Raw genomic sequence first — 15375 nt, 5'->3', positions numbered from 1 at the left:
TTGGCATTCTGCTATCAGAAATTGTCCTGTGCACTGTAGAATGTTGGGTGCATCACTGGACACTAGTACTACCCTTCCCTGAGTCATGACTACCAAAAATGTCTCCAGACGTTGCCACATGTCCCCCGGGAACAGAATCACCTACTTCAGGACTGCTAGCTTCTGTAGTCTAACAAGATGTGTGGTAAGGTTCTAGGGTAGCTCCCTTGAACATCAGATCCGTGTTCCCTTTTCTACCCTATCACCCTCTCATCATAAACACACATCCCTCCAACAGAGATCAACAAATGCAAGAGACATAAATATAGGAAAACTAGAGAATTCTTTTATTTAGTGGGATAGAGGTGGACAAACGACAGCCAGCTCATATGCTATTAAATAGAATAAAAAGAATAAAAGAGTACAGACATCAGAGTGATGAATTTCCACAAAGATAATAGATTTGCACCACATGGAATATTTATATACAAGATGTCTTGATATTAGTGACCAGTTAATATCCAATCTGGTTTTCTAAGTTCAAGAACACTTAAAACCTCACTTAAAATTTAAAACTAGACATGGCAATTGTAAGCACACACCACTCATTTAAAACTTCTTAATAACTGCTACTCCTGAGTAAAGACCTTTTTTTCCCCCCTAACATTATTGTTTTCCCCAAGATCTCAAAGGTCACATTTCATACACCTAGTAGTAATCGCACACAGAATTAAAAGCCCAACCAACCAAAAAATTATCATTCTATAAAGCTGTTCTTAAAAGAAAAATTAAAGACATAGACATCTTATACAATTGTTGCTGAAAAACAGCAAAATTAATTCCAAAATACCATGTTTACTATACAAAAAAGGCATGGCTCACGGAACCAAGTATATCAAGCTACAGCAGTTGAATATCAATCTTTTAAGAGTTGGCTCTATTAAGTACTACACACAGCTCTGTATCTCTCTGCCAGGTTAGCGCATGCCCAGGATCTGTCTGCTTTTTAGTTGATAATTTTTTTCAATATCTGACAGAGCTTGAGCCCGCAGCTGGGCAGCATGAAGCCTTTTCTTCAGGTCTTTGCACTTGGATTTGGAGGTGAGCTGACTCTCCGAATTCTCACTCCTCATGATGTTCTCTTTACTTTCCCCACTGAAATGAACTTTCTTCTTAATTATTGAGGATGGGAGATCAAGAATTTCTTTAGAAAGGAAAAGAAAAAGGATTTGAGTTACTTGAATAGGAGTTGAACTCCTACATGTGTATCATACTTATCAAAAAATATTTCCTTTTCTGGCTCACATTTGAAATGTGAGTACCTGTCTGATTTTCTCTGGGACAAGAGGTTAAGGGTATGGGCAGAAACCATTCATTATTCTCCCCACCCCCCCACCCCGGGGGAGAATCAAACCCAGGGATGCTCTACAACTGAGTTACATTCCCAGCCCTTTTTATTTTGAGACATGGTCTCGCTCAGTTGCCCAAACTAGCCTTGAATTTGCTATCCTCCTGCCTCAGCCTCCTGAGTAGCTGGGATTTCAGGTGCACCATCACACCCAAGACCAATTAGCCTCTTAATCTATACCACTGAAAAATGGTCTTGGAATGTACCAAACTTAAGTAACGCGTTTCATTCATTCATTTTGCAGTGCCAGGAATGCAGGGTATGCCAGGCAAGTACTCTACCACCAAGCTACTCCCCAGCTTATTTTATTCCTACAACATTCAACTTTTTTCTTTGGGTTAAAGGCACTGGGGTGGATGGGTACAGTATAACACTTCTGGAAATCAGTGTTTTTATCCCTGCTCTTGAAAACCAGGGCTATTCTGTTTGGACACCTTACTTCCAGGAGAGTACAGAAGCAGAGGCTCTTGCTTATGGAGAAACCTACAGTTTTGGTCAAGTGTGTAGTTCAAAGCAGCTCAACTAACCAGAAATTTATTTCAAAAAGAGCCTAAACAAATGCTGTGTGGACAAGGTAAAAGTAATGGTGCACTGAAAAAATGTGAGCTGTGTTTTTCATATGGAAAAATAATCATATTTACTTAGAGTAACAACAATATTAACCACTGACAGAACCTGTTGGGTATTGGAGGCTTGTAGGTTTCAATTCCAGAGCCTTCTGATTTTTCCTTTGTACTCACTTAAAGGAAATATGTTTAAACATTTACTGAGTTCATAGTATGGGCCATTGTGAACAAAACAAAGGCCCTATGCTAGTAGGAGGAGACAGATGATAAACAAACAAGTGCTGATGGCCTCTGGGATAGTGATGTGTGCTGTGAGGGAAGTCATACCAAGAAGGCCTGCTGGGTGGTGGTGGCAAATGCAAAGTAAAGACAGGTAGAAGGTGAGGAAGAGAGAAGCCACAGAGCTATCTGGATAAAGAAGGAAGAGATGGAAGGGCTGCCACACAGGCCCCTGCCTCCAGCAGTCCCTTGACTTCCTCCATGTATTGTTTCTACTTCAAAGCAAAGGAACTGCTTTCAGACCTTAACTCCAAGACTCAAATACCTTTTTTTTGTTTTTCTCTCAGTACTGGGGACTGAACCTAGAGAAACCCTACCATTGAACTACAATCTCAGTCCTTTTTTAATTTTGAGAGTCTCAGTAAGTTGCCCAGCCTGGCCTTGAATTTGCAATCCTTGCTTGTGCCCCAGGCTCCCAAGTGGCTGAGATTACAGCCAGTAGTTGGGATGATAAGCATGTGCATCCACCTATTATTACCACAAACACTTACACATTTGTAAACCAACATTACCTTACTAATGGCATAGAGTTTATAAGAAAGAAAAATGTATAGAAAAAGAACACTTTGTTCAATAGAAAAAAAATGATTTTTTTATTAAACAAAGGACAGCTTTAGCAAAGATGTAGCCGTGTACTGTGAAATGAGTGATACTTAGAAAAAAGAAACATTTTAAGAGATGAAGCCCATGTTTCATATATCTGTTTCATTTACTTCTATCAATAGTTTATTTCTATCACTCACTCATTATAAAGTTATTGCAATCATCAAACCAATTTAAGCAGGTTTTTTATTTGTCCTATTTACAAAATGCTGCCAACACTCACCAAACTGATCTGATTCTCTCCCAAATTATTAAAGGTGGAAATGGCAGCCTTCATATATGCATGCTATTCTACATGGAATGAGGGAGTCATAAGAACTCTAATGAAGTGTCATTGAAATGCAGATGCTAAACTTTTAAAACCAACATAAAACTTAGAATAATTTGAACATTTTGCATTTTCCAAAATCCTACACAGCACACTAACTTAGATTTTGAGTTTCTATGAAATGGAAAAAAGCAAATTAGAGGATTTGTTGGTGTAGACAATCATCATGAAGGCAGGGCAGTGAGCAAGCTGTCCGCACCCCAGGCTCTGAAGCGGGGAGGCCTCACATAGCTATGTACACATTAATCATATTTCAGCAAATACATGTTTCAATTTGAAAGGGTCTGAGCAAAAATTCAAGTCATGGTCAATCCTGCAATTGACTTCTATGTCTTTTAAGCCATACTCTATGGTTGAGGTGTGGCGTATTAAAGTGTTAGGATTTTTGCTTGAAAATGGAAACAGTTTTGATAATATACCCAAAGAAAAAACTTAAACTTGCTGTTGTGAAAATGTCTTCATTCTAAAAAGTGAATATTAAATACTAAACATGTAGTTTGATAAAGTAAATAAAATGGAAGATGAAAGCATATGACTCACTGTCTCAGGTCTATGAACCCAGTAAATAAATCACTGCTATAATAGAATTTTATTTCCATTGAAGCACATATATTCAGTGAAATTCACCTTAAAATCTGAGACTTTGTAAAATGAAAAAGAGCTACCAAAGCCACCTTGAGGGCATCACTGATGTGCATGTCTTCATTTGTAGCACCAACTTCTGCATACCGAGTTGACTCTCATACCTGGACTACTCGCCAAAGACAGGAACTTCTGTTCTTTCAGCAAGCTGTAGTTCTTCACCAGATTTTCTGCTCTAGCCAGTTTGTCCTCTGCAAGTCTCTCCCGAACGCAAAGTTCACGTTCCTTCTCTTTAAAAACACAATAGGAAAAAAAATGAACAAAGAGCTTTGGCTATAAAACAATTTACATTTGGTAATCTTATCACCTTTTCTTATCATTCCAACTAGCATGCCTGATCACTGTAATGTTTTGTGAAAGGTTTCTTACTGGCTTCTTAACCTAATCAACCAGGTCATGCATTTTTAACTTAGCGCCTTAGTATGTCATATGTTATCTTATGTGTTGTTTTTAGATGTTGATAGTCCTTCTTATTTTTATTCATTTATTTATATGTGGTGCTGAGAATTGAACCCAGTGCCTTACACATGCCAGGCAAGCACTCTACCACTGAGCCACAATCCCAGTCTTAAGTGTTCTTGTTAAGGACTTGTTTCAGCACAAGTACAAAATTAGCTTTTACTTGGACATGTTGTGTGGGAGTATTCATATGGGAACACACACAAAAAAGCCTTCTCTACTCTCCAGGGCAACAGCTAATTTCCAGGGCATCCCGTGGACTCATAGCACAAAATCTTTCTTGTGGTTCAGTGGGGGTGCCCAAATGGAAGGGGGAAAAAAACACAACTGAGTTAAGGGGTGACTCTTTAGATTAGAAACAAAGCCTATGAATGAAAGTTTATGGCCCAGATTTCAGAGTAGTCAGATTTCAGTTGAGTTACTGCCTGAAATTACAAAACACTGGAGAAAGTGTTAAGAAAAAAGTGTGTGTGTATGTGTGTGTATGTTTAAAGAATTCTTTTGACTGGAGAGCCAATAAAGTTTGCAGATAAGCACAGGTTGTCCCTATACAGTGAGCATATCTCACAGGACTATACAATGTTCTTTATCTTTAGGAAGCAAAACATTAATGAACACACAGAATGTTTAATGTTTAAGCATATTTAAATAGAAAAACATTTGAAGTCTGCGTAAGGCATAAGGCCACAGAAGCAAACTCAGGGTGTCACAAGGGTGGGAGGAGACACGCATAGTTTCATCTCTGTCTCTGAATGTTAAGACGGAGATCCTCACTGCTATTGCTACCTGATGCAATTCCAAGACCCTGGTAGTAACTTTCGTCTTAGTGGAGTAGACATGCTTTCAACCTCAAAAACTAACTAGCATCAAATCAGTTAATACTCATCACATCAATATTAACACTCATCACAGTATTATTTATAATCCTAGAGTATCTTGCATCTATATTCTCCACAGTATTGTCTAAGCATATTCAGTCTAGTACAGTAGCATTTTAGACCATTTTATGACAGAAGGCAGCACATTTTAAAACCTTCCTTTACAATGGAAGAAAACCTTAGGATATTTATATTAAAGATGAAAAAGAAATAAGTAGTACTACGATAAGGTACAATGATGGTTGGGTTAGGCCCAACACAGTTAACACCCACGAATATATGACTAGCAACTGATTCCAGAGAAAGAAGTCTATCATGAAAGTGTCAGTGAGCTGGGTTATTTAGTCTACATATTCTGGTTTCTCTGATTGATAGAAGGTTCTAGTAGGACCTACACATATGAGCTATTGTGTTATGTATACACATTAGACCAACCCATGTACAGCGCTACTCTGCTCCTCCCACCCCACGTGGACTTACGCTCCAGCCTTTCCTCTCTGGCTTTGAGGGCTCGCTCTCGCTCCTGTAACTGTATTTCTTTTAGTTTCAGCTCACTCAGTGCAGGACTAGAATTCTGCAACTTTTCAGGCTCTCCTAATCGCCGCCCTCTCCTTTCAAGATTTCTTCTTTGTTCTTCTGCAACCAAGTCTGCTATCAAAGGGTTCTCAAGAATTTCTTCCACAGAAGGTCGATGGTAATCCTAGGGAAAAATACTCAGTGATTCAGTCGTGCATAACAGAATATTTGTCCTAAGAAAGCAGTTACATTAAAAGGGCACATATTTCCAAGGCAAAAGAAAGGACTGCTCAAAGAGATGGGTCTTTTTTTTTTTTTGGTACCAGGAACTGAACCCAGGGGTGCTTAACCACTGAACCACAGTGCCAGTCCATTTTCATTTTTTATTTTGAGACAGGGTCTCACTAAGTTGCTTAGGGCCTTACTAAGCTGCCAAGGCTAGCTTTGAACTTGTCATTCTCCTGCCTCCGCCTCCCAAGCACTGTGCTCAGCTAAGGGGATAGGTCTTAAACATCTGAAAAAATAAATTCACTGGTTATGAGGTTCCAAGTCCACAAAGTAATATAGATTTTAACTTATCCCCCTTTTACCTTCCACCTTTCTAAGAAGACTCAGTCCCTTTGGTACAACTGGTGCTGGTGCTTGACAGCACGGCGGGGGTCTGCCGTAAGGGAAGAACCGCCCTTGCATCTCTAAACCACACGTAACAGGATCCCCTCCCAGACCTTCTGGCCTGTTACTTCCTCTGTATGGTGTTGTGACCCTACAGCATTTCCCGTCCACTCTCACATCAGCCCAATCTCACAACATCTCTTTCCCCATCCCACAGCCAGAGTTTTTCCACAAAATCTCTTCATTCGAGTTCTTTTTCCTCTACTCTACTGTCTCATGTCTCTCCCCTCCCTCCTCTCTAATATCACAATTAGAGCTGAGGCAAAGTAAGAAAGTCTTATTTCTGGCCCCTTCACTGACCACCTGTCACTTCAAGGTGGCAACAACCAGGGGAACTGAGGATTTGGCCCTTTCTGCAATCTTTCCTTGCCACCAACCATCTGTCAGCATGGAAAAGAATGGGAGGAAAAAGAAAACACAAAAGTTTGGCTGGCAAGGACCTGTAATTTGCCAGATCTACATGTTTTCACTTGTGTTAACAGAGTGTATTTAGTGAAGGAAATATATCTAATGTTTCTTTAGTCTCTATCACTTTATGAGAGAGAATATGTACTCCAAATTTTAACTGAGATATAAAACCAGGCAATATAAAATCTTATACCCTTTACCTTTAAATTCAACATCCTCGTAATGATGTCATTTAGTTCATCAGAATAACGGTATGGAATTCGCCTAAATTTGCCTTCTCTGATCTTCCCAGCTAGTTCTTTTTGGTTGAAAGCAGTAAATGGAGGCCTAGGGTAAAAAATAAAAAAAAAAAAAAAAGAAAAAATTTTAAATGAAAATAGATAATATTAAGTGAATCAAAAGCATAAGCACCAATTGTATTTGCTTTTACTTCTGAGACTTTCTTCTATAGCTAACTTTAATAGTACCACCTTCGTACTGTTGACCCTTGGGTTGATGAAATCACACTGTGGGGGGTTATCCTGTGCTTAGTAAGATATTTTGTGGCATCCCTGGCCTCTATTCACTAGCACTCTAGTTGTGACAACCAAAAACGTCCAGACATTGTCCAATGTTCCATGGCAGAGCAAAAACTGCTTTCCCACAAATCCTGTGGGAGAACCATCGTTCTACAGATTAATTTAGTAGGGAAAAAAGTAAAGAAAAAAGGAAAAGAATTGAACCTCTTTTCTGTCCTCCAAATTCCCAGACCTCTCCACTTAATCTGTTTCATCTCTTCCGGGTCCTTATAGTAGTAGCTTTACATTATCTGCCTGACCTATGAACTCTTCCCTTGAGTAAGCATCAGTCTATTAGGAAAGCATCTAACCAGTCAAGACCCTTCAACGAGTCAGGACCCAGCTTCATAGATGACATCTTTTTATTCTTTTAAACTGTTCATCTACTTTACTTTTAAGAATTTGACAGTTCTTTCAGATGTGAATATGCTTTCATTAGCACAGATGTTCAGAAAGTTGGACCTAATAAAAGGTGACAGTGGATACATTAGACTAGGAATTTGACTTTATTACACTTACATTAACGCACACAATTCATACAGCAAACAACCCAGTGACCATATATCTGATTTCTCATTATAGGACATGCGATTCATTTGTTCCTAGAAGGGAGAAAAGGTAAGAAAGTAAAAGAAGTTACGAGTTTATCTTGTTGGCTGAGCATTGTGACACACACCTATAATCCCAGCAGTTCAGGAGGCTGAGGCAGGAGGTTCACGAGTTCAAAGCCAGTCTCAGCAATTTAGCAAGGCCCTAAGGTAATATTGTCAAATATAATTCATTCCCTTATTTTTCACTTACAAGTGAAAATGTTTACTGTTGGATAGATACTGACCATTCAAAAGTGAATTTCAAAGGCATTTCAAGGCATTCACAATCTAGAAACTCCATTTTATTTATTTTTTTTATGTATATATGTATGTATGTATATATGTATGTATGTATTTATTTATTTGAGAGGTGGGGTTTTTTAGGTTGTCCAAGCTAATCTCAAACTCCAAGGCCCACAAAAATCCTCTTACCTCAGCCTCCTGAGTAGCTGGGACTCTAGGCATGTACCATCAAGTCTGATTAGAAACTTCATTTTATTCTGAGTGATTAATTGCAGTGCTGGAAATTAAACCCAGGGGCACTTTACACTGAGCTACTTCTCCAGTTCCTTTATTTTTTTATTTTGAGAAAGGGTCTCACTAAGTTGACCAAGGTAGTCTCCAACCTGTGATCCTCCTGCCTTAGCCTTCTGAGTAGCTGGGATTACAAATGCCACCATGCTCAGCTACGAATTTCATTTTTAAAGAAACAGAGAGGCTGGGGTTGTGGCTTAGTGGCAGAGTACTTGCCTAGTATGTGTGAGGTACTGGGTTCGATACTCAGCACCACATAAAAATAAACAAATAAAATAAAGGCATGCTGTCCATCTACAACTACAAAAGAAAAATTTTAAAAGTAAAAGAAACAGAAAATTCCAGAATAACCAAAACATATTATATAACCTACATTTAATTGGGTACATAAATAGCTTACTGAATTGTTCATTTATATATTTTTTTCTTAATCCACTATATAAATCAAAGCAATCACTAATATTCTCATTACCTATTTTAATCGTTTGCCTTCCTTCTTTGCCTATGGTAACAACAGTCTACCATAAACCTTACTCTCAACAAAGGGCTGGAGGTACCAAAATCTCCAGGTTGCCGGTTAGTATTTTAAGGCCCAGCAGGTGAGTTTGATACCACCCCTTGACAATTAATGACTTAGGAGAACCAAACTGATCTAATTACAAGTACTGGAGAAAAAAGGACAAAAGAATTGCACAGGTTTCAAATTTTCCAAAAACCATTTTTGGATAATCTTCCTTTATGTTAAAGGAATTCTAATTGGAATTTGATACAGTGAGAAAATGGTACTGTTCTGGCTATGTCTAATCTTAGTCAAAAACAAAGTCATAAATTTGCAGTTTTAAACTGCAGTCAGATCTGTTAGCATAATTTATAAACATTTGGAAAATTCCAGAAATGTTTGTAAACTAGTAAAAAACTGAAAAAAATCTTTTCATTGATATCTGCTCAGATTTCATATACAAATACACTGATGCTGTTCCTTATTGACTTAAGGTTATTAAAAGCCATCAGACCATCATGAAAATCAAAGGGAGAACAGTGTAGTAAAGGAAAGGGACAAGGGAAAGGCAGGAGGGACGGAAAGAGGAAATACTGGGGAATGATAGCCAAACTATTATTTTGTATGAATATGTAACAACAAATGCCACCATTATGTATGACTAGGATGCACCAATAAAAAAATTGGGAAAATAAATAAAAGCCATCAGACAATACCTAATGATAGTCACGCACTGTCTTATGACCTATACTCCAAGGAAATAATCAAAAAGGAGGAATGACTAATACATACAAGGATAGGCATACAGGGCGCCTTAGAATGGTGAAAAATTTTGGAAACAAAATATCCATCAATAGAGGCAATGGACAAAGTAAAGCGATGAACTCTGTAAATGAATTTCAGGAAAGGGGAACAAAAAAATAATTTAAAAAGTTAACATTGTAAAAATAAATTATCTGAAGTGTGTGACCTTCCTGAATCCAATATCTCCAAACACAAGAATCCAACTAGGGGGAGGAAGGGTGGAGGGAAAAAAAAAAGAATCCAGCTAGGGAGTCCATTAAAATGCAGTGTCCAAGGACCTTCCCCGAGATCCTGATTCACTGGGAATGAACTTAGGACCAAGACTAACAAAGCCTCCGAGTGAGTCTGATGTAGGTGTGCCCAGGACCTATCTTTGGAAAACACAGCTGCTCTTGAGGGCAGAGACAAAACTCATTTCATCTTTGTTGATTCCAGAGCTTCAAACATGGTAATCATTCAATAAAAACTTGCTGAATTGTTGATACAGAGGAGTATACTGGTTCACTTGGAACAGTATTATTAATTCTTGGCTTAATACAAAGAAACCAACAACAAATCAATTTGCTTGCATTTGAATGCTTAGCATTAGGAGTTAAAAAGCATCTAAATTCTGAAATACTTACAGGAGACATGTAATAAGGTGTACCAACAAATGTCTTTGCAAAACTCGTATCATGGTTTAATATTCTAGCTAGCCCAAAATCTCCAAGTTTGACATTTTGCTTGCCATCCAAGAAAACATTGGCTGGTTTCAGATCCCGATGCAGCACAGTATGACCGCCATCACTTCGCCTGTGACATTCCTTCAGGGCTAGAGTCAACTGAGTCATCACGCGAAGAACAAACTCTTCATCTAAGTATTGTCTGAAACCAAAACAGTTGTAAAGCATATAAGTTCTGAATAAAATCATTACAAATAAGGAATGAGGTGAATCATCTTGTTTTCTGTACATGAATAGCGAAATAATTATTTTGATGTGAAATATGGGTTTTGATTCACCAGTGATGTTCTAAAGTACCATGGATCCACCAAATACAAGAACACTATTCTGTTACTAAGTACTCTGCCCCTGATCCTAACATAAGATACTTAACAGCAACAAAACTAGACCCCTTTCAGAGTACACTTAAAAGATTAACACTATTATATTATACACTATTATGTATAATTATAATGAGCAAAAAAGAATTTAAAAATGATTATATAGGCAATAAATGGCAGAGCTGACATTTTAAAAATGAAAGATTACATTTACCTTTCCTTGGTTCCCTTTGTAATTACACTAGCCAGATCCCCTCCTTCACAATATTCCATTACAATGTACAGCGTTGTATTGGTTCGGTCAATAATTCTATCATAATAGCGGACAATGTTTGGATGTTTCAGTTCACGAAGCAAATTCACTTCAGAAACAAGCATCTGTTTCTCAGCTTCTGTCATAGAGCCATAGTCAAGTTCTTTCCAAACTAATATCTGAAATAAGAAAATTTCCAAGGTATGAACTTGGTATACTCAAAACAAAGAATGGAAGTTCCAAAACCTAAAAAATTACCTCCTTTTTAAACATATCCCACAATTCAAAGTCATGATCATGTAATTAGTTAAATAAACTTCATGAGCCCAGAGTTTATTGCCATAATCCTCCTCTAATTTTTAAGCAGTAAATGATGCTATAGGGGGAGGGAGGCGCATTGAAGCACATGAGGACTCCCTCAACCCCCTACTCTCAATTGCTTAATAGGATATTGGTCAAAAAGTACTGTGGTCACAGTCAGGGGAGAGGTGTCCAAAGTCCCTCATTATTCCAACCGGTCAGGCAGCCTCCTCTCCAGTGTTTCTTTCTGTACAAGCTCTACCTACACACATGGGAAAAGAGCAATCTACTAACCCGAGTGATCGGTATTTTAAATGAGTTCTGACGGCAGATACAAAGTTTCAGGCCCGGCGATCCTGACCCTTTCTCGCACCTGATTCCTACCCTCAGCTCTAAGAATTGCTCAAGAGTGAGCTAGCTGCCACCAATGGAGGACCATGGGCAAGCCAAAGCAGGAAAAAGAGAGGAAATGGGTCAGAAACTAACTAGCAAAAGCCGGAAATATATATTACATAAAAGAAAGGACGCAGCATGCCTGGAGCGATCCAGAACAGACCCTGGGGAGACCACCGAGACTTCCCGGCACCCACCACCGGAGGTCCGTCGGTTCCTTCCCGCAGGGCGCTCGCCCCGGGCACCCGGAACCTCGGCGGGAGCGGAGGCAGGCCCGGGGCCCGCGCTCACCTTGCCGTCGCTCTTCCTCCGGATCTTCTGGCAGCGGCCATAGGAGCCCGTGCCAATGGTGTACAGCACTTCATAGTCCTCCACCCGGGACGGCATGGCCGGGCCGCCGCCGGACTCGCGCTGACCTCGGCAGGTCGCGCCGCTGCCACGGTCCCCCAGAGCCCCAGTAAGGGAACCGACCCGCCACCCCGGCCGCGGGCAGCGTTTAACCGTCGCAGGCCCTGGCCTCGCAACCTATTGGTGGACGGTGAGGACGCTTCGCCTCTCTGATTGGCTAAGAAAAACAACACCCTCGGCATCTTGGGAAAAGGCTGTCGCTAAGCAACCGCGTCGGTATCAGCTTTCAACCAATAGGGAGAAGAGGGCGGAGCTAAACCAAAGGAAGAACCTGGGCGAAGGAGAGCCGCCGCAGCAGGTGGCTTTGGACAATTCTGTCCCTCTTGGAGGTCGCCAACTGAGGTCCAAGGGCCTCTCCGACTCCTTTGCACACTACCTGATCCAACTGCCTTCCGACTTTTCATACTGCTCGCACTACCTGCTCTTCTCTGCACAACGCCCTCCTCTCGGAAGTTCTGGGACCCCGAACCTGAGCGTGGCCGCGCGAACCCTAAGCTGAGTACAGGTGAAAATGTACAATCCCCACCGAAGGATGCATGGCCAAGTGTTTACTATGCTCTCAGGGCTGTACTAAACACTACATATGTATCTATTCATCTTTATTAAACGGAAGCACAAAAAGGTTTAATCATTTGCTTCAGGTCCAACAGCCAAAAGAGAAGAGTCGATGCAAAAATAGTGAATACTCATAGCAGTGATTTAAAGTTTAAACACAACTTCAGGGTACAGCCACACACACATTATTTCTTTTCTTTTCTTTTTTTTTTTTTTTTTTTTTTTTTTTTTGTTTTGTTTTGTTTTGTTTTTGTTTTTTGGTGCTGGGAATCAAATCCACAGCCTTGTGATTGCAAGACAAGCACTTTACCAACTGAGCTATCTCCCCATACCCACACACACTATTCCTGAACACCAAATTTAGAGTCCTGTTCGACATACAGAGGAAGTGTGCAAAACCTCAGAGTTTTGTAGAATGCAGAAGTCCCAGATGTATTGGAATAGCCAGGAGAATATGGTGGTCCTAAGGCAGGGAAAGTCAAGGTTTACCTTAAAGACTTCTACCAAAAAAAAAAATTATTAGGAAAGACTACCAAATAATTTATTTGAGATGCCTAGCACATAGCATCATTGAACACTTCTTTAGGCATCCACAGAAACCGACGTCCTCAGCTCATACAGCCAAATGAAACAATTCCATTTTTACCTGGGAGAAGGGATTTAGAGACTTATATTAGTGGCTTGTTGAAGGAATGCCTGCATTATCAGAAAGCTAATAACTTGGTAATATAAATAGGTCAATTTTCTTTAAATATCTGTTCAGCATGGGATTGAAAGGAACCTGACTTTCTATTAATAAGAATTAATGTTAAAAATAAATAATGTATTACCTGCACTGAATATAACATAATTGGAATTGTTAGCCAGGAGAGTTTTTAAATTAACATTTGAGGGCACTGTCTTACCTCAGAGGAATAGGACCAATTTAGGTTTTGAAAGTTATGTAAGGAGTTACAAATGACTGAGGCCATTGGCATCATATTTTTTCAGTGCCTCTTTACAGATTGGTACCCATGAAGCTCTTTGGCTGGCCTGTCCCAAATCCAATCCTATGCCTTCTCTCTGGCCATTCTTCTGCTCTTATTCTGCCCCAAACCCAGCACACTTTCTCAGTTGCACATAACCACTGCCACTTTTGCATCTGCTATTCCTCCCTCCCTTACCCACTCCTCCACCCCAATCATGTCTGTCCAGAGGCACATCTTGTCTTTCAAGATTCAATTCTACCTTTGTCTTCTCTACTCTGAGAAGCCTCTGTAGCATACTTGAACAGTCAATTCCTCCATCTACAGTGTTTAGAGACCACTTTGTACATAAATCAACACTAACTTATTATTTGTTTCCCAGTGACTGAACCCCAAGCTCCTTGTAGCCAGCATAAATCCTGAAATAGAGGAGGCATGAAATAAAGCTTTGGTAACTGAAAAATCTGAGAAATCTGCTTATTAATAATTATGCAAGGATTTGGAGTGAGCCCTCAAATACTTAGTTTTCAAATGCTGACATCTCTTGGCAGAGACTAAATATCTGGAAAAAAGTCATCCCAGGAGTATGGAGAACAGTTCCTAGATATATGTGATCATTCAGCAAGTACTGAGCACTTACTGTGATCCAAATGTAATGGTAGGCATTGGTATGCTACGTGTTCATTAAGAAAAAGACAATGAGCCAGGTGTGATGGTGCACACCTGTAATCCCAGCAACTTGGGAGGCTGAGGCAGAAGGATCATGAGTTCAAAGTCAGCCTCAGCAAAAGCAAGGCACTAAGCAACTCAGTCCATGTCTCTAAATAAAATACAAAAAAGAGCTGGGGATGTGGCTCAGTGGTCAAGTGCCCCTGAGTTCAATCCCTAGTATCAAAAAGAAAAAGAAAAAGAAGAGACACAAAAAGAAAAAAAGAAAGAGAGAGAGAAAGGAAGGAAGGAAGAAAGATAGATATATAGATTGATTGATTCAGCATCCAAGCAACTCGGGAGGCTGAAGAAGGAGGATTGCAAGTTCAAGGTCACAACTTAGGGAGGCCCTAAAGACTTAAGGAGACCCTGTCTCAGAATAAGATGTTTTTAAAAAAGGACTGGAGATATGGCTCAGTGGTTAAGCATCCCTGGGTTCAATCCCTGATACCAGAGGGGAAAAAGAAAGAAAGCGGGGGAAAGGAGAGAGGGAAAGAAAGGGGGGGGGGGAAGAAAAGGAAAAAAGACAGTGGAGCCATAATGATAATGAAAAAGTGGTGTAGACATGGCACTACAAACAATTACTGACCAGAGTTAGCCACATCATTGTGGGGAGGGGCATTCAAGACAGCCCAGCAGAAACCAGTAGACACCAGAACAGACACTGGACACTGAGGAGCATGTGGGAGTCAGCTAGGGTATGTTACAGGAAACTGTCTCCCTATCACTACCACTCCTTCCCCCTCCTTTCATTATTCTCCTCTCTCTCTCTCTCTCTCTCTCTCTCTCTCTCTCTCTCTCTCTCTCTCTCTCTCTCTCTCTCCCTCCCTCCCTCCCTCCCTCCCTCCCCCCCCCCCTCCCTCTCTCTCTCTCTCTCTCTCTCTCTCTCTCTCTCTCTCTCTCTCTCTCTCTCTCTTTTTCTCAGTCCTGGGAGTTGAACTCAGGGTACTCTACTACTGAGCTACATGCCCAGCCCTTTTTATTTTGAGATAGGGTCTTCCTTAGTTGCTGAGGTTGCCATCAAACTTG

The 15375-nt window shown here is 40.1% G+C and overlaps 1 protein-coding gene across 2 annotated transcripts; it reads right to left on the bottom strand.

Annotated features, from left to right (window-relative positions):
* Nucleotides 1–290: 290 nt before the first annotated feature.
* Nucleotides 291–12237, bottom strand: NEK2 (NIMA related kinase 2). 2 transcript variants are annotated; one of them, XM_079107613.1, is made up of 8 exons: nucleotides 12002–12237; nucleotides 10979–11196; nucleotides 10346–10586; nucleotides 7815–7897; nucleotides 6939–7065; nucleotides 5623–5842; nucleotides 3910–4035; nucleotides 291–1183 (listed from the first exon to the last, which is right to left on the bottom strand). In XM_079107613.1, the coding sequence occupies exons 1-8, from the start codon at nucleotides 12095–12097 to the stop codon at nucleotides 957–959; spliced, it is 1338 nt and encodes a 445-aa protein (XP_078963739.1). In that variant the 5' UTR covers nucleotides 12098–12237; the 3' UTR covers nucleotides 291–956. The 2 variants fall into 2 exon arrangements, with proteins under 2 accessions (XP_078963739.1, XP_078963740.1); XM_079107614.1 differs by lacking the exons at nucleotides 6939–7065; nucleotides 7815–7897.
* Between the last annotated feature and the right edge of the window lie 3138 nt (nucleotides 12238–15375).

Source organism: Sciurus vulgaris (genome assembly GCF_902686455.1).
Source record: "Sciurus vulgaris genome assembly, chromosome: 12".
NCBI classification, from domain to species: domain Eukaryota; kingdom Metazoa; phylum Chordata; class Mammalia; order Rodentia; family Sciuridae; genus Sciurus; species Sciurus vulgaris.
Note: the sequence above shows the minus strand (reverse complement) of the source record. Positions and strands in the feature narration are given on the sequence as shown.